At 41.6% G+C, this 18,574-nt stretch overlaps 1 protein-coding gene across 1 annotated transcript in view; it reads right to left on the bottom strand.

The window, feature by feature from the left end:
* The window catches only part of Zc3hav1 (zinc finger CCCH-type containing, antiviral 1), a 54,958-nt gene that overhangs the window by 17,308 nt on the left and 19,076 nt on the right, over positions 1-18,574 (bottom strand). Inside the window, exons 3-7 of the mRNA XM_076832771.1 lie at positions 14,991-15,243; positions 11,733-12,488; positions 10,909-11,010; positions 7,812-7,935; positions 5,759-5,933 (exon numbers count right to left, since the gene is read on the bottom strand). Of these exons, the coding sequence (XP_076688886.1) occupies positions 5,759-5,933; positions 7,812-7,935; positions 10,909-11,010; positions 11,733-12,488; positions 14,991-15,243 (1,410 nt within the window). The remainder of the gene's footprint in view (positions 1-5,758; positions 5,934-7,811; positions 7,936-10,908; positions 11,011-11,732; positions 12,489-14,990; positions 15,244-18,574) is intronic.

Genomic DNA, 18,574 nt, shown 5'->3' with positions numbered 1-18,574 from the left:
GCAAGTGTGCTACCATTGAGCCACAGCCACAGCCCACCATGTACATTTTTTGGACCCAAAAACCAACTTAAGTTGGTCAGGCAAAAATATCTGTGGGGCTACGGGCTTCCCAACCGGCTAGCTGAAGTCTTGTATCTAGCAAATCCCTGCTCAGCTTTGTAGAACCCACCCTGTTCCTAGCTGGAAAAGCCAAAGCCTTTCCAACTTTGATGTACATGTGAGTCACTTAGGAATCTAATAAAAGCACAGATCATGATGAAGGATTTGGGGTTCCACATTTCAACAGCTCCTAGATGATGTTGATGCTGCTGGTCTGTGGACTTCACTTGGATTTGACAGGCTGTAGGGTCTAGACCAGTGCTATTTACTAGAATATTCTGCAATGATGGAAATGTTCTCTGTACTATCCAATTTGGTGCTATAGGGAAGGCAAAATCTTGCTTTTACCCTTTTTTTTTTTTTAGGACAATATAACCCGAATTTATTAACTTTAAACAATAATTTAAGATACAAGAGTCCCATATTATAGGAATTAAAAGACTATACAATAAAAGGAAACTGACAAATGGTCAGCTAATACACAACCCAATCAATTAACAAACAGGGCCAAAGATCAATACAAGTCACGCACCATCTTCTGCGTAACACCTTGGTTTTTTTTTATTTCAAAGATAGATTGATCTAAACTGGATGTTAACTATACCCCTAACTTTTACCCTTTTATGGTAAAAGCTGGGCCTTAGAATTAAACCGACATAAGAAAAAGCATACAAACTTATTTAATGCAACTTTTACATGGTGTGGGAAGCCTTCATAAGGAAATGATACCCCAAAGTGGCCTCAGAGATAAAAACTTATATGCTGAATTCAACAGAGTAGTAAATTATAAACATATGACAATACAAAGGGGCTTGGCCTGGGGTAGTTAAGTGGGTGGGGAAGTCGCCAGGAGGATGAGGTTTGCCTAACAGGGCAGTTTGTAGATTTCCCTCTGCCTCCAAGCCCTGCCCTTGATAAGAACATGACCCTCCTTCTGGTAGGGGAGGGTCTTTCACATGGAATTTTGTCACCAGCCCACTGTGGGCTGTGTGTGGACTATTGTGCATAGTAACCTCCTGAGGGGATAAGTGGGGCACTGGGAACTCCCCATGGCACCCCCCACAGGGACTGATTGCCTGAAGCAGGTGAATTTCCCCCTCAAGCTCTCCTGAGATCCCACACAGCACCTGAGATGGGTGTGACCTGCCAAGATGTCAATCAATCTGCTAACTGCAAGACCTCAGGAAGCAAGACTCCGTCCTTGAAACCTTACCCCTGCCTGTGATATATCCCTTAAATAAACCACCAGAGCCATTTTGCCTTTGTCTAGTTCCAAAACCCATATGGACTACATCTATCAGGGGCTTCACTTTCTGTAAATATAGTGCTTTGTCATTTACTAATTATTTGAGATTGTAAGCTTTAGGGTGGCTTGGACTGTCCTGGGCAGGAAGAAGAACCCCTTAATGAGATGCTGGCCATCATCCTCCCAATAGAATTTCATCTACTGCTTTAAGAAACAGAAGGGAGGGCTGGGGTTGTGGCTCAGCGGTGGAGCGCTTACCCAGCATGCTTGAGGCACTGGGTTCGATTCTTGGCACACATACAAATAAATTTAAAAAATAATAAAGGCCCATCAACAGCTAAAAAAATATTTTAAAAGAAAGAAAGAGAAGGGAGGTCAGACCGATCTTTCTGCACCTGCTGTTTTTCAAGTGCCTTAAACTCAAAATAGTCCATATGCCAGAGTGGCTTATTTTTAACTCCTTCAGTAGCCTAACTCAACGTGGCACCGAGCATTCCAGATGCGACTAGTGCCATCCACTGTGGAGCTGAGGTCCTGATTTTATTTTTAAGTTTAATTTGTGTAAATTTAATAACCACATGAGGCTAGAGGCTGTCCTACTGGACAGCACCATCAAGTCAGTGAGCTGGCTTGGCACCATGCTGACCTTCTTGGGCCTTGTCCACACACTGTACTTGTGTTTGTGCGTCATGGTAAAGTCTCCAAGGGTGACTTCAAGTCAGTCCACACCCACATCAGGCACTGGTTGATGCACGTCCGCAAGGGAATCAGGAGGTCATACAGTAGCTGACCAGGAGGGGCTCTGTCCAGAGACAGCTCTCAAGGCCGGAGCATCTTTCTCCTCTCTCACACCTGTGTGCTGTCCAGGTCACCTGCCAGGTGTTGCTTTCGTAAGGGTTCCTTAAGCTTTTCAAGTATGTGGTCTAAGTTTGCCCTAGCCTTTTGGAAATCACCAGACAGTGTTGTCTCATGCTCCCAAGTGGCAGGCAGTGACAACTTCCATTAGTCCTTCTAGCTGTCATTAATTTAATGGCCATCATGTGTCCTAGAGTGTTCTAGGATACTGCAGTTCTGCATCCATGAGGAGACGATTGAATAAGGTTGGGCCTTAAATTATTTATTCTTCCAGAAAACTTGAATTTATGTCTCAGTTGCAGTGACCAGGTCTTGGCTTCTGTCCTGTGCCTCAATTTTTCCTGAAACCTAGGCTTTGCAGAGCTAGAGCTTGCCCTGACTCTGAGCAGCCCTCTCAGGCCTAGAGCCCCTGCCCCTCTTCCATGTCTGCTTCCATAACGCCCACGCTTAGCTAGGTGCTGGTAAGTATCTTCGAGCGACTGCATCTGCACACCCCACCTGCTGCAAACCCGGTGATCACCAGGCTCCGCTGTCCTGTTATAACTATGTCCTGTTCTATTGCTACCCAACAGCCCAACTGTTCCATCATCACCTCTAACACCACAGCATCTCCCAGTCCACCATCTATATACAAGTCCTGATTAAGCTCCTCAATTTCCCTAAAAGGAAATCAATTCCAGAAAAATCATACCAAGCAAATGCACCAACCCTTTGTTAGTGAAAATTTCTGCACCCCAATTTCTTAGAGTGGTACTCTCGGTTGCCCAACTCATTAAATATTTAGTTATAGCCAGGTATGGTGCTGCACACCTAGAATCCCAGCTATGCAGGAGGCTGAGGCAGAAGGATCACAAGACTTAGATCAGCCTGGGCAAATTAGTGAGATCCTGTCTCAAAAAAAAAAAAAAAAAAAAAAAATGAGGAGGACTGGGAACGTAGCTCAGTGGTAGAGCACTTGCCCAGCATGTGCAAGGTCCTGGGTTCAATCTCCAGTATAAGAAAGAAAAATTAGTTATAAAAAATAAGACCTGCAGGGCACATCTAAAGACAACACAGTGTACTTCCTCCTCTAAACATTAAACTATACACTGGATCAAAATCTGAACTAAAGTAGAGCCATGAGAGACACTGAGCTGCTCATTGTTTGGAGTTCAAATCTCCTAGAACCGCCATTTCTATTTTAATTAGACAGCCAACAGGGAAAACACTAAACCCAGGGGCTGATTTTTTTCCCTTCTTTCTTTCTTTCTTTTTTTTTTTTTTTAATAACAGAAGAGGCAACTCAATGTCACATAATGATGAGTCTAATGAATAAGAAACGATAGGAATTTATTCACATCTTCAATGAATACAAAACGTGTTTCAGATCTGAATTCAACATTGTATATATACAGATAAAAAGTTATAGTCTAAAAAGTTTGCATTTAATGCAGACTGAACTCCTAGAGAATTTTGTATTAACGAGCTCAAAGAAGTTTCTTGATGTTTTAATAGGGAACACAATCTACCAAAAACTTATGTAAGTTTAAATTTAGATACCATCTATTCCCCACCGATAGTTCTTTTTGGTCTCTGGGACCATGATGTCACCAGAAAAAAAAAAAATGTTTTCTAAACTTTCTTCTTTATCTTACTAAAAATGGCAAGGACTTGACACAGAACTATTAAGATTTATAATTTACTTTTATTTTGACCAAGGCCAATTAATTCAGGTTTCTAATTTCTATTCCCTCAGGCACTTCTACAGAATCTGTGCAGAGTTCAACATCATAAGGGTTTCTCCACACCACTCAGCAGAACTCTGTTCCAAGAGATGCTACCTGGGCCATGGTGGGAGAGAGCACCAAGGACTCAGCTGTAGATGGACACAATACCTTTATTTATCTTTATGCTGTGCTGAGGATCCAACCCAGGGCCTCACCCATGCTAGGTGAGTGCTCTATCACTGAGCCACAAGCCCAGCCTCCTCATTTAGGTTCTTGTAAAAGATCACTTGATAAAATGTTTCTGCTAATTAAAAAAAAAAAAAAAAAGGCAGTTTGGAAAGCACTGTAGGAGTGATGGACAGCAGGACTGTTTACTGTAGAACTCTCCAAGGCACACGGGCTGTCCCCTCCGAGGCCCCGCAGGTTGGGGAGAGAGCAGGGGATTTTGTAACAGATGGTGCTTCTGTTTGCTGTGGCAGCTCAGAGTCAATTCATAAGTCACTGATTTGTACCTATGTAGAACCCGAGGCCCCGTTTCCCTTTCCTTACTTTATTTTTTTACTTCATTATAATCTCTTGTTTCCGTTTTGTTTGATCATCACTCTGATTTCATTACCTATTAAGACCTCCCTCCCCTTTCTTCTCTGCACTCTTTTTTTTTTTTTTTATCCCTGTGCATCAAAGGAGAGAGACATGGGACAGAAGTTCAGCTTATCTAAACCTCTACCTGCTGTTCTATGTCCCCTCGGTGGGTCAGCCTAGAACCTTCTAGTTCCAGTCTTTCAAGTCCATCTGAATATAAACTCTGGATACTAGTGACCATCTATACCAGACGTGGCTTCATTGCTTGGGCAAAATAATACATCGCCTGGTACCACTAACCATCCCATCTTCTCCATCATTCTTCCAGCTTCTCACTCTTGCTTTTTGCTGGCTCAAAGAAGTAGCCTCAGTACATTTAGTATTAATATACATAGAAAGCCACTGTGAGACCCACCCATCCCTAGTGAGGAAAGAGGGCTGACTCGCGTCTTCAGGGGTTCCTTAAAAATGACTAATACAGCCAGGTGAGGTGGAGCTCAATTGTAATCCCAGTGGCTTGGGAGGCTGAGGCAGGAGGATTCTGAGTTCAAAGCCAGCCTCGCAACTTAGCAAGGCCCTAAGCAACCCAGGGAGACCCTCCCTCTAAATGGGCTGAGGATGTGGCTCAGTGGAGAAGCACCCATAGATTCCATCACCACTACCAATATATTATATAAATACAAATTGCTGGCACAGCCTTGAAATCCCAGCAGCTCAGGAATCTGAGGATCACAAGTACAAGGGATTTGTATTAATATATATGTATATTATATATTATATGTAATTATATCATATAAGAATATGATATAATTATACTATTATATATAATTATATGAGAATATGTTATTATATAATCATTACATAATATATAATAATATAACATATAATGTATTTTTTATAAAATACAAACTGCTGGTACAGCCTAGTAATCCCAGCAGCTCAGGAGTTGAAGCAAGAGGATCACAATTTCAAGATCTGCCTGGGAAATTTAACAAGACCTTGTCTAAAAATCAAAATTAAATAAAAAGGGCTCAGTGATAGAACTTGCTTGCACCAGACCCTGGACTCAATCCTCAGTACTGCTTTATATTTTTGTTTCTGATTGCAATAGGAATATATGCTTGCTGAAAAAAAAATGTAAATATGGCTATGTAAAAATAAAAGCACCACTTCCTCCACAAGGTCCACTCTGCATGGCCAGGCATGTAGACTTCAAATATTTTATTAATAGATTTTTCCCCCCTCAATTGGCAAGGGGAATGGTACTCACCTCCTCCCCATATTCAATCCATTGGTCAGATTCATTCTTCCAATACCAAACCCATTTGGTAGCAAAGACAGAGTTGGCCAACGTTGTGACGGATGAAGGAGTGGAGAGGCGTTGGATGGGACTCGAGTTACAAGTCATATTCTCGAAATTGATTTTATCATTTCCTACAAAAAAGCTGAGAGAGAAAAACTGTAAAGGAAACACTTCATTGACCTGTTTTCTGCACTCTGGTCTCTTCCGTAATGAGAGCACAGAATTAAAACTTTAGGAGCCAGGTGTGGTGGTTCATGCCTGTATCCCAGTCGCTTAGGAGGCTGAGGCAGGAGGGTCACGAGTTCAAAACCAGCCTCAGCAATTTAGCAAAACCCTAAGCCACCAAGTGAGATCCTCTCTCAAAGTAATAAAAAGGGCTGGGGATGTGACTCAGTGGTGAAACACCCCTCAGTTCAATCCCTTGTACAAAAAAAAAAGGTGGAAAGTGAATGGCTCATAGTAAGCCAGTTTTGAAAATTATTTATTATTATTTAATAGTTACCAAAGTTTCATCTGAGACCCTTTGAAAGAGCTGATAAGGCCAAAATTACTTTCATAATTATATTAAGACATTTGATTGTTTGCTTTTCTGCTTGCAGGCTTACATAAGGGCACAATGGAGTTTTCTGGAGGCTACATGATTTAGAATCTCACAATAGATTAAATAAAGAAGCATATTAGAGAAACTAATCATCTTCTATAATGACTGGCATTATAGATATTTGCAAATATATAAAATGATGTAACTCTTCTTGATAAATTTTTGGTTTTGGAAAACAGTCATGGTTGTAGTAACCTATGTATCTATATGTAGTAACCTACCTAACAGTAAATAATTATATGAATATAATTATATATAAATGTTAGTTATGCTAACCTGAGTTTATTATTGCATTTGTGTAAGTAGATTTATAAATAAATTTTAATATGACAATGATAGCTGTAAATTCACAGAAGCAGAAATTCTTTGTAATCATCAATACATTTTAAGAGTGTTGAGATGAAAACATTTGAGAATGGCTGCTATGAGAAAGATGTCTTAGATCAGTCAGGGCATCTCACCTAGGACCAATTTTAAACCCAGGGACACTTGACAATATATGACTTTTGAAAATAATCTTGGTAATCACAATTGGGGTAGGGTAGGGAGAAGGGAGGATGAGATCAAGGATAGAGAGCAAGCCAGGTAGAATATCACAAGTTCAAAGCCAACCTCAGCAACATAGCAAGGACCTAAAAAATTTAGATCTGTCTCAGAATATAAAAAGGGCTGGGGCTGGGGATAGGTGATTAAGTACCCCTGGGTTCAATCCCTGGTACCAAAAAATCCCCACAACAAATAATTATCTGGCCCAAAATGTCAATAGTTTCAAGGTTAACAAACTGTCCTAGGGAGTCAAATATATAGTTTCTAGAAACAAAAATAGCTTATGCTGCCTCCTAGTGACAATATTCAGCAACACAGAATCTCCACCAAATATTTAGTCAATTCTGCAGAGGATGAAAAAAGAATGCATATCCCAACCCCCAATCCTGCCCAAAGAAATTCCTGGTAAAACTAGACTGCATCTTCTATCTCTGAACATCACAGGTGAATGTGGTCACGCAGGTATTACCCATTTCAGCCCTGACCTAGCAGAAAGGTAAAGTTACCTCCAAGATAGAGAAAAGACACAAACACAGAGGTTAGAAAAAGTTAAGCACACAGCAAACTTCTGCTAATTACATGAGGCTACTCAAATCATATTTTTAAATTATGAAATGAACCCAAAGACTCATTTGTTCTAAATCGTTTGATACTTTCAACAATTCTGCATCAAGTTGATAAGACTAAGAGCCAACCTCCACACTATCGTTTGCAGAACACCTTGACAAATAACCACTGAACAAATAATCCCATCACTGTTAACTTCACTTGAGTTAGCAGACATTTCCAGACTCCCTAGCACTAGGCAGGCACCTAGCCTTAGGCTTTCCTTTGATGAGGAACTCATGAGCCAGGGTATAGTCATCAACTTACATGTGGGTTTTGGGATCACAATAGGCCTCCTCAAGCTTCTCCATGTACGGAATGTCCATCCAAGTGTCTGAATTGAATATCTGCCATCGGTAGGGCAGGAGGAAGTGGATTTTGTTACAGAGGCCTACAAAGAGAAGAGAAAACATAACTTAATCAATAAATGGGCTAAGGAACTGAACAGAAACTTCACAGAAGAAGAAATGCAATCAACAAATATATGAAAAATATTCAACATCTCTAGAAATTAGAGAAATGCAAAACTACTCTAAGATTCCATCTCACTCTAATAAGAATGGCAATTATCAAGAATATAAGCAACAATAAATGTTCATGAGAATATGAGGAAAATAATATACTCATATGTTGCTGGTGGACTGAAAATCAGTACAACCACTATGGAAAGCAGTATGGAGATCCTTCAGAAAACTTGGAATGGAACCACCATTTGACCCAGCTATCCCACTTCTTGGTTTATACCCAAAGGACTTAAGTGATGAAGCCACATAAATATTTATAGCAGCTCAACTCACAATAGCTAAACTATGGAGCCAACCTAGGTGCCCTTCAATAAATGAATGGATAAAACAAATGTGGTATATATACACAATGGAATATCACTTAGCCTTAAAGAAGATTGAAATGATGGCATTTGTCAGTAAATGGATGGAGCTGGAGAATATCATGCTAAGTGAAATAAGCCAATACCAAAAAAAAAAAAAAAAAAGACCGAATGTTTTCTCCAATATGTGGATGCTAATTCACAATGGGAGGGGGTACTAGAGAAGAAAGAGGTACTTTGGATTAGGGGGAGGAGAGTGAAAGGAGGGGAGGGGGTTTGGGGGTAAGAAGGATAGTAGAATGAATTGGACGGTATCACCCTATGTACATATATGACTACATGACCAGTGTGATCCTACATCATGTACAGCCAGAAGAATGAAAGTTATACTCCATTTATGTATGATGTGTCAGAATGCATTCTACCCTCACATACAACTAATCAGAATTTTTAAAAAGTCAGGAGGTCTGTAGGTCCACACAGGGGGAGTCTAAACAATTCAACGAAGTCTACTGCTGACTCTCCCCATCAGGGCTGCCTTTCCTCCCTGCCAGGTCTTTGCCATCTGTACCTCTGCTCATGTTGGTCCCTGCTTGCACTGCCCCATGTCCCCTATTCAGGTTCCTTTATTCCCCATGAAAACTTAACAGAAAACAAAAATCCCACACTCCCCCTAAACTCGCAGATTTACAGTTACCCTTGAACCCTCCCACTCCCCATATGCATACATGAAGACAAAATGCTCTCCAGAGTAGGCAACCATTTGAGATTTCCTTCATGTCCTGGCCTAAAACTCTTTTTTTTTTTTTTTTTTTTGCAGAAAGAATCCCCCACAACCTATCTCTCCATTCCCATCAGACTTGTATTCCCTTCGCAAGTCCCCAAGGCTTGATATTATGCATTTACTTATTTATGCAGCCGTCTCATCTGTGGGTGTTTTGATGCCCCCACCTTAATTACAAATGTTGCATTTTTCCTTATCTTACCTCCCCTTTGCATAACTGGCATGGGGCTGGGCATGCAAAACAAAAGGTCATTAAATGAGTGCTTGCTGACTAATGTCAATGTTATAAGCCATAATACAGGAATACAGAAAACAGTTCTGCTTTTCAAATTTTTCATTATGTGCTGGGGACGGTGGCTCACACCTATAATCCCAGTGACTCAGAGGCTGAGGCAGTGGACTGTAAGTTGGAGGCCAGACTGGGCAACATGGTGAAACCCTGTCTCAAAATGAAAAAATAAAAAAAAATAAAAGGGGTTGGGGGATATAACTCAATGGTAGAGTACTCACCTAGCATGCACAAGGCCCTGGGTTTGATTCCCCAGTAATGTAAAAATAAATTAATTTAAAAATTTTCACTATGTTCTATTTAAATCATTTTTTGAAATGTTTTATTAGTTGTAGATGGACACATATCTTTATTTTTATTTATTTATTTTTAGATTTTTTTTATTTTTGTAGCTGTAATGGACAGCATACGTTTATTTTATTTTATTTTTATGTGGTGCTGAGGACCCAGTGCCTCACATGTGCTAGGCAAGCGCTCTACCACTGAGCTATAACCCAGCCCCTATTTAAATCATTTTTTAAAAAATATTTATTTTTCAGTTTTCGTTGGACACAACATCTTCATTTTATTTTATGTGGTGCTGAGGATCAAACTCAGTGCCCCACACATGCCAGGTGAGCGCGTTACCGCTTGAGCCACATCCCCAGGCCTTAAATCATTTTTGAAGTGTTCAAAAGATGTGTGACTATTTAAAACAAAATGGCACCACAGGTGTTCTGGTTTGGATCTGGAAGTTCTCCCAAAGTCTCAAGTGCTGAATGCATGGTTGGTCCCAATGCAGCAAGGTTCTCGAGTCGGGTGTTTGGGAAACAGCTGGATCATGGGGGCTTGGACAGCATCGGTGGGTTCTCCATTAAGGAATTCAGAATTTGGTGGCATTATTGGGAGGTGGTGGAAACTGTAGGTGGTGGGACCCAGTTGGAGGAAGTAGGGCATTGGGGACATGCCCTGGAAGGGTACATCTTGTCCCAGGACCCTTCCTCACTCTCTTGTCTGCCTCTGGCTGCCATGAGGTGAGCCACTTTGCTGGGCCATGACCTTGTGCTATCCTGTTCTGCCTCATCCCAGACCCAGAAGCAGTGGAGCCAACCAACCACAGACGGAAACCTCTGAACCCAAGAACCAAAATAAATCTTTTTCTAAGCTGACTTCCTCGGGTATTTGTCACAGCGGTGAAAAGCTAACATAAAAGGCAAACCCAAAATGGACGGCTTGAGGATGTGGAAAAATTTGAACCCTCGTACATTGCTAGTGGGAATGAAAAGTGGTATAGACACTAGAGAAAATGGTTTCTACAAAAATTAAATGCAGAATTACCACACAATCCAGAAATTCCAAATCTGGGCATTTACCCCAAAGAAGTAAAAACAGGGTCTTGAGCAAATACGGGCATACCTATGTTCACAGAAGCATTAACACAATGACCAAAAGGTCAAAGCTTGAAAAAAGTCCTTATGTCACTCACTATTAAGCTGGCAGCTCTTATGCAGATAATCTAGACAAATTTCCTTGGAGCCATGATCATCCATCCTAGAAGATGTGGTGCTTACGACATTCAATATGGAATCTGTAAAACAAGAGAGGACACATACACGCTGATCTTCATGCTTAAATGAAAACCAAAGATACCAGGCCTCACAATGGGAAATAGCACCTACAATGGAGCCCTGTCAAGAAAATTCCTGAGATTCATGTGTTGACTCCTGAGAGCCCAGACAGCCACTCCATAAAATAAAGTGTGGACACCAGCGCCACACGAGAGCTATGATTATTTCTGAAATTGTAGTCAAACGATTCTAATTCTCAATAAACATAGCAGCTTATTCCATGTGGTTCTACCATTTAGTCCTTGCCTGTCTTCATACAGTAGGCTTCTTCACCAAAACCTCTCATTCTAGCTCCATTAAAGGAAAAACTACAGCCATGGCCACTCTGCTGCAGACTCAAGATACAGGTCTGAGTGACTCTGATGAGTGACTTAGGCTGAACAGGCTAAGAGAGGCCTAGCAGAGTCATCACCATGGGTCCCCCAGGACGCAGCTCTGAAAAGTGGAGGCAACTGAGGCAGATTGCCAACTTGTAAGGGGGCAGTGGTTTCCCCAGATGGGGCTGGGAACTGGCTTCTCAGATTCTGACTTCTAGAATATTCACCCAATGGCTGCTATTTTTAAGCCAAAACCAGCAGCACCAGTTTTGTCTACATTAGTATTTTCATCCATTATTTGACTAGAGCCCTTTGGTGTGATAGACAGATTTACTACCCCCCAAATGGGTCCCCTCTACATTTACCATTACAAAATGCCACTCCTGGGTCATTTCTCATTCGGGCAGTGGTGTGCACATCTTGGGGAGCAGTTCCATTGTCCTGTTGATTCCTAGCTACAGCCATCTCTCTCTGGCTGCCGATTGTGGTTCCGTGATTTAGAAATCTTGCGGAAGTTATATCCATGGCCGCTCCATCATAATTATTATTAAAAAGAGGGACATGCTGCTGAGTGTCCTGAGTCCCATTCTTGCCCTTGACATTCACAAGGTCTGGGGAGAGGATGGCAGTGCTCTTTCTGGTAGTTACGGTTTCAGGTGTTTTCCCCAAACCAACAGGAGAGCCCACAGCAGCTTGACCTGGAAAAAACACATTGTCTCTCCTGGTGCCTTGGTCGTTCTGCCAGGTTGGGGACCCCTTCTGGCTGCAGGACGACGCTGAATCTGAATGATTCCTATAAAAGAGGCGATCTGGACTTCCATTCTCGGAAAACTTCTGGCTTGACCCCACCTGACCTGGTCCTCCAAGACCAGGTGCCTTAGACAAGAGGGAGGAAGGTGGAGTGCGATCCTGACTCCCCAGATACGTGAACCTGTAGGTGAGGTCACCGACCCCCACGTCCTTCAGGAAAAGCCTTTGGCCAACAACATCTGGACTGGATGTGCGGGAATTCTGAGCAGCCGCTGAGGCAGATGGAGGAAATTCTTGGCTCTCCGGCAGGAATCTGTCCCTACTCTTGCTTCTACCTCTAGTCATCCCAGCTCTACGGTGCGGGGTAGGAGCTGCAAAGAGAAAAGCAAAATGAAACAAAATAATGAAAATTCATGTTCATTGTTGAATGGTTGGGTTCCTACCACTATGCCTCCTCTCTGCTTTCCCACCTTGATATTCAAGGTCTATCAAACTGCCTGTCCTAATCTGCTGCATGAAAATCTTTTTTTTTTTTTAATATTTTTTAGTTGTAGGTGGACACAATATCTTTATTGCATTTTTATATGGTGCTGAGGTTTGAACCCAGAGCCTCACGTGTGCTAGACGAGTGTTCTACCACTAAGCCACAACCCCAGCTCCAAATCTTGAGGAAGAGTCGTTAAGGATGAAGGGAGGCTCCTGATGTGAGGGAGGGGCCCCGGCTTCTCTCCTGAGAGGTAGACCTTACTCCCCACCCTCTAGGTGGCGCTGTGCGCCGCTCTGAGTCAACCAGTATTGCTAGGGTGAATGCAAAGGCGGAAAGGGACAAAAATCAGCTAGATTTCGCCCATATTGTAATTCGAATGTACCTGATCATCTAAGGATTCATAATACTAAAACAGAAAACCACATTCTCAAGGTAGGATTCATTTAAGCTAGAAAGTTTTACAGATTCCTTCATTAGCACCCCCTCCCAATGCCTAAGCTTAATAGCCAGGCGTGGTGCTGCACCCCTGTAACCCTAGGGACTCAGGAGGCTGAGATACCGGGGTCACTAGTTCAAGGCCAGCTAGTGAGATCATGTCTTAAAAGGACTGGGGATGTAGCTCAGTGGTAAAGCATCTCTGGATTCAATCCCAGTAAAAATAAACAAAAAAATTAAAATTGACAAAGCAGTGGCTTTTCTCTAGAACTGGGATGAGTCATATCCTGGATGGAGCAATCATGTGTTTGTGAGTGTGCATGGAGTATGTGTGATATACATGTGTGCCTGTGATGAGTGTGTGTGTGTGTGTGTGTGTGTGTGCTTGCATGTGTATTTGTGTACATGTGACAAAAATCTATCCTCTGTTCAGGCAGCACTGTGATGTGGGAGAAGAGCATTAGGTATGGAATCAGAGCATGTGAGCTCTGCTACTCTCTGGTGGTGTGAGGGCTGAAACATGCCTTTTAAATATATGTCATCTTACTTTTCATCCTTTTAAAAATGATGTAAGGCTGCCTGCAATAAAGGTTGCTTTAAAAATTATCATATCTGACTTACTACCTTATGAATAAATATCAAAGTTGTTTAAAAATTCTAAGCCTCAATTTCCTTACCCTTTATGTGAGTCTAATAAATAATACATCTACCTTTCTTCATGGTTTTGCTGTGAGGCACAATGAGGTGCTTTGGGTGAAAGTCTCTTTTGTAAATGATAAATCATTCCCAGATATAAAGAAGTATAAATGCTCATTACTTTTTACAGGGTCTTAGACTCATGTATCCTATGTACTTCATAAAATTTACTTATCCTACAGCTAATTCATAAAGACCAAAAAAAAGTTGAGATTAATCCCACTACATAAAATAGAAAATGCTTAAGAAATGGTCTCGCCACCATGAAGATGGCCATTGTAAAAAAAAAAAAAAAAACAGACAATGACAAGTGATAGAGAGGATGTGCAGAAATCTGAACCCTTGTGCACGGCTGGCAGAAAGGAAAACTGGTGTAGCTGCTGTGGAAAACCACGTGGCAGCTCCTCAAAAAATTAAATGCAGGATTACCATAAGATCTAACAAGTCTCCTTCTGGTTATAGTCCACAAAAGAAATGAAAACAGGGTCTTCAAGAGATACTCATACATCCACATTCACAGCAGCATTTTTCACAATAGGCAAAACTAGAAATAACTCAGATGTCCATGAACAAACAATTAGATAAACAAAATGGGGTATATCCAGATGACAGGATATTATTTAGCCTTAAAATAAATAAATAAATAAATAAATCTGACCCATGCTGTGACATGGATAAGTCTGGAAGACCTTATGGTAAGTAAAATAGCCAGTCATAAAAGGGCAAATATCCTAGTAGCTTGAGAGGCTGAGGCAGGAGGATTATGAGTTCAAAGTCAGCTTCAGCAAAAGCGAGGTGTTAAGCCACTCTGTGAAACCTTGTCTCTTAAATAAAATACAAAATAGAGCTGGGGATGTGGCTCAGTGGTTGAGTGCCCCTGAATTCAATCCCAGGGTCCCCCCGCCCAACAAAAGGGCAAATATGAAATGCTTCCACCTATATGAGATACCTAGAGTTGTCCAATTTATAGAGACAGAAAACAGAATGCTTGGGGAGGGGCGTGGGCGTTAGTTTTCAAAGACAGAGTTTCAGTTTTACAAGATGAGAAAGTTCTGGAAATGATGGTGTGAAAATAATTAATATTACCTCAGTAAAAGGAGGCACAAAGTAACTGTCAGTGAGACCCTGTCTCTAAATAAATAATAGGGATGGGGATGTGGCTCACTGGTCAAGTGCCCCAGAGTTCAATCCCAGGTACAAAAAAAAAAAGAAAGAAAAAGAAAGTGTACACAGTTTAAAAAGAAAAGGTATTTACCTCTCGGCCCAGAAGGGTTCCTACGAGCATGTTTGTTGTTGCAGATGTCCTGGATGTTTTGGACCACATCTGGGCTCAGCCCGTGCTCCTTCATGATGGCCAGCACCTTTCTGTCCATCAGGTTATGGGACCTCAGGCAGTTGAGGTAACTACAGTTTCCTCGGGTGAAGTGCTCACAGATGTGGAGTCTCTCGCATGGTGGCTGCTGGCTACAAATCTGCTTTCGACCTTCTCCTTTATAACTTTTGCAAATCTGCAGAAGGGAAATACAACAGACAGAGATAAAACATCTTTGTATATCTGCCATGCATTCATTAAGGAAAGTTCAAGTGCACAAATATTTCCAAAGCAAACAGATATGCCAAGAGGAGGAAAATCCATGAATATCCCACAGTCTCTGATAAGGTGCATTCAATTGATGGCTTATTTGGGACAGAAAAAGTTCTGCAAACTAATTATAAGATAGTGATAAATTTGATAATTCTGGGCTGGGGATGTGGCTCAAGCAGTAGTGCACTCGCCTGGCATGTGCAGGGCGCTGGGTTTGATCCTCAATACCACATAAAAATAAAATAAAGATATTGTGTCTACCTAAAAAAAAACCTAAAAAATAAATATCTTTTAAAAAAATTTGATAATCCTTGTTGGATGGCCAACTGCAACAGAGTAGTTGAGCTCTGCATTAAGAAAGAGCCCAAAGACAACAGTCTAAGTTTTGCATATCAACTTACTTTTCAATTAAAAGGACATGTGTTTTACCAACAACTGTAATTCAGAATTTGGTCTCTATTGGAAGAATGTGAAGTATCTAAAATGATAAACTAAAGAAGAAAAGTCCTGCATTTTTATCTAAACAGATATTATCAACATATCTTGGTCTACAGGGATGGAGTTCCTAGTGAGATGCAGAATACTGTCACTGAGGCCCAGTCATATGATGCAGGACTAAAAGATACCAGTGTAAAGTGTGAGCCCCTAGAAGCAGCTGGAGGACCTCAAGGGACCCACCTACCAGTTCCTGTTTCCTTTGCTGTAAGGAACTGAAATATTTGCCTCATCTAACTAAATTACACTGTCAAGTAGTCAAAGCAATATGACTGTGTTGTGCAGAATAAAGTGCGATACAAACATAAGAACCAAGAATGAGAAAACTGATAGGATTAGTAAAAATCCTGAATTTCAGACATTTTAAAAATAAAAACGTTTATAAGATGCTTCCATGAGCTCTGCACAAAATAGATGAACATGGTTCCCCATAACTTGTGTAGACAGATACCAGACCCCAGGAACAGTCATTTAGCCACATAGCTTCTAAAAATCAGATTCACAGATTCAAATAGATATGATCGCTAGAGTCTACTCTCCAGATTCTAGGCTCTCGATCCCTAGTTCTCAAAGTGTGGTCCTTGGATCAAGCACCATCAGCACCATGTGGACACCTGTTAGGCTTTTCACCATATTCATAGTTAGAACCACCAGAGATGGAGCCCCCGTATCTGTGTTTTAACAAATCCTCCTTAGTTCTGACACATGCCAAGTTTGAGAACCAGTGTCCTGGAGGTTCTAATGAAAAAGAACAACTATCAACTTGAGAAATGATGCTTTAGTTTAACATTCCTGTTATCATGCTGATCCTAAAGCAAGAAGGCTCTGGCCTTAAATATGCCAGAACAAACGAAGTCATTCCTTCCTTTAATAAACTGTTTTACAAAGATGTGTTTTATATGATTAGTAAAAATCCTGAATTTACATAACAAGAAGTCAGATTTGCCTGATGTTTTCATGTTCTCATAGGTCAAGGCTTAATGGAAAAGAAGGCTATATTAAGTATTTTAGGACAGAGATTATGTCTTGTTCACTTCTGCCTTCAGGGAAGGCACAATGTCTGACAGTTGCACTTCTAAATTTTAACTGAATAAATGTAAAAAAAAAATTTAAAACAGTGATACCCAGAGGGTTTAATGCCTTCTCCAAGGTCCCACGGGTAGTTAAAGGCAGAATAAGTCTCAAGAGATGTCAGAGGGCTGAAAACATTCACCGTGGCCCTCTCAGGTCCCTGTCCACCTCTCCCAGCCACAGCTGATCCTCTACACTCCCTGTCGTGCTTGACTTAGCCCCTCTTTCACGTATCATGTATCATCGAAATTACAGCTGGGCATGGTGATGCAAGCCTGTATTCTCAGTGACTCGGGAGGCCGAGGCAAGAGGATCATGAGTTCGAAGCCAGCCTCAGCAACTTCACAAGGCCCTGTGTAACTCAACAAGACCCATTCTCAAAAAATAAATAAATAAATAAAAAGAGCTAGGGATGTGGCTCAGTGATTAAGCGTCTCTAAGTTCAATCTCTGGTACAAAAAAAAAAAAAAAAAAAAAAGAAAAAGAAAAAAAATCACCTCTCATGTCTTAGATTCTAAAATGCTCACAGAAATACACGGAGTTCACAGTCAAAAAGTGTTTAATCACCAAGAAGTCTCCAGCAAGTCTCCTGTCCTCTGTGAAGTTTCATTTCACTGAATTCCAACCTCCTTCCCTTCCACCCACTTCATCTGGATCTTCTATAACTTTCTGTGCCTCTCTTTCAATATGAGGCTAACTTCTCTACTCAAGGATTTTTCTCAGGTCAGATACCTTGCCTTGAACAGTTCCTGTAATGCTCAAGTGTACACAGCCAAATGAATGAGACTTGATGATCCATCATTGCCCCCATCTTTCTTCTAGAATTGGAGGCCCCCAAGTTTTAGATAGACAAATGATCACTGAGCCAGAAAATACATTTCCTACCTCTGATCTGGCTAAGAATGATCATGTGATAAACTCTGCCCAAGAGGTGTGGGCAGATGTGCTATTTACATTGCCCATGTCACATCCTTTATAAAGGAAACTGCCTGCCTTCCATGTACCACCTCTCTACCTTCCCACTGGCTAGAACATGGTGACCAACAGGAACAGCTGTGTAACTAGAGGAGGAAGACCACATTCTGAAAGCAACAAAGCTGACCTACTGGCCTGAGTCTCTGGATGGCACTGTGGAATCCAGCTGCCTGACCACCCAGGTTACCTGCCTGCCCATATCCAGGCAAGAGTTGGCAAACTTATCTGTAAAGGACCAGATTTTAATATTTTAGGCTCTGAGGCCATCCAGTTTCTGTTGCAGCTACTCAGATTGCCCTCTCAGAATGAAAGCAGCCACAGTGACAGACAAATAAAAGTATATTTTACTCAAGTCACTGCAATGGGAGGGGAGGGTCGCTGTTACAACAGCTCAACCTCTTCTTCCCCCTCATTTCCCCAGCCTCTCTGCGGAGGCCACCCAGGTGGAAAGCATCGACTGGTCCTCTGACTGACTATTGTCTCCAGCTCATCTCACTCACACAGGGTTCCCCAGCAGCCTAGCAGTGGAGGCATCCCAGAGCCAAATGCTTATAAAGACTTTGAATAGGAAGGAAATTGCTGGAATCTCTGAGGTCACTCAGCAGCAGCCCTGGCTGCCACCCAAAGAGCCCTGGTGTCAACCATGAGTGTCTTTCTGCCCCTATCCAGCATGTCCAGGATACAACACTGCCAATAATACTCTCCCTGCTGTT

The sequence above is a fragment of the Callospermophilus lateralis genome, chromosome 1 (genome assembly GCF_048772815.1).
Source record: "Callospermophilus lateralis isolate mCalLat2 chromosome 1, mCalLat2.hap1, whole genome shotgun sequence".
Classification (NCBI taxonomy): Eukaryota; Metazoa; Chordata; class Mammalia; order Rodentia; family Sciuridae; genus Callospermophilus; species Callospermophilus lateralis.
The sequence above is the reverse complement of the archived record's forward strand: the minus strand, read 5'-3'. Positions and strand labels throughout refer to the sequence as shown.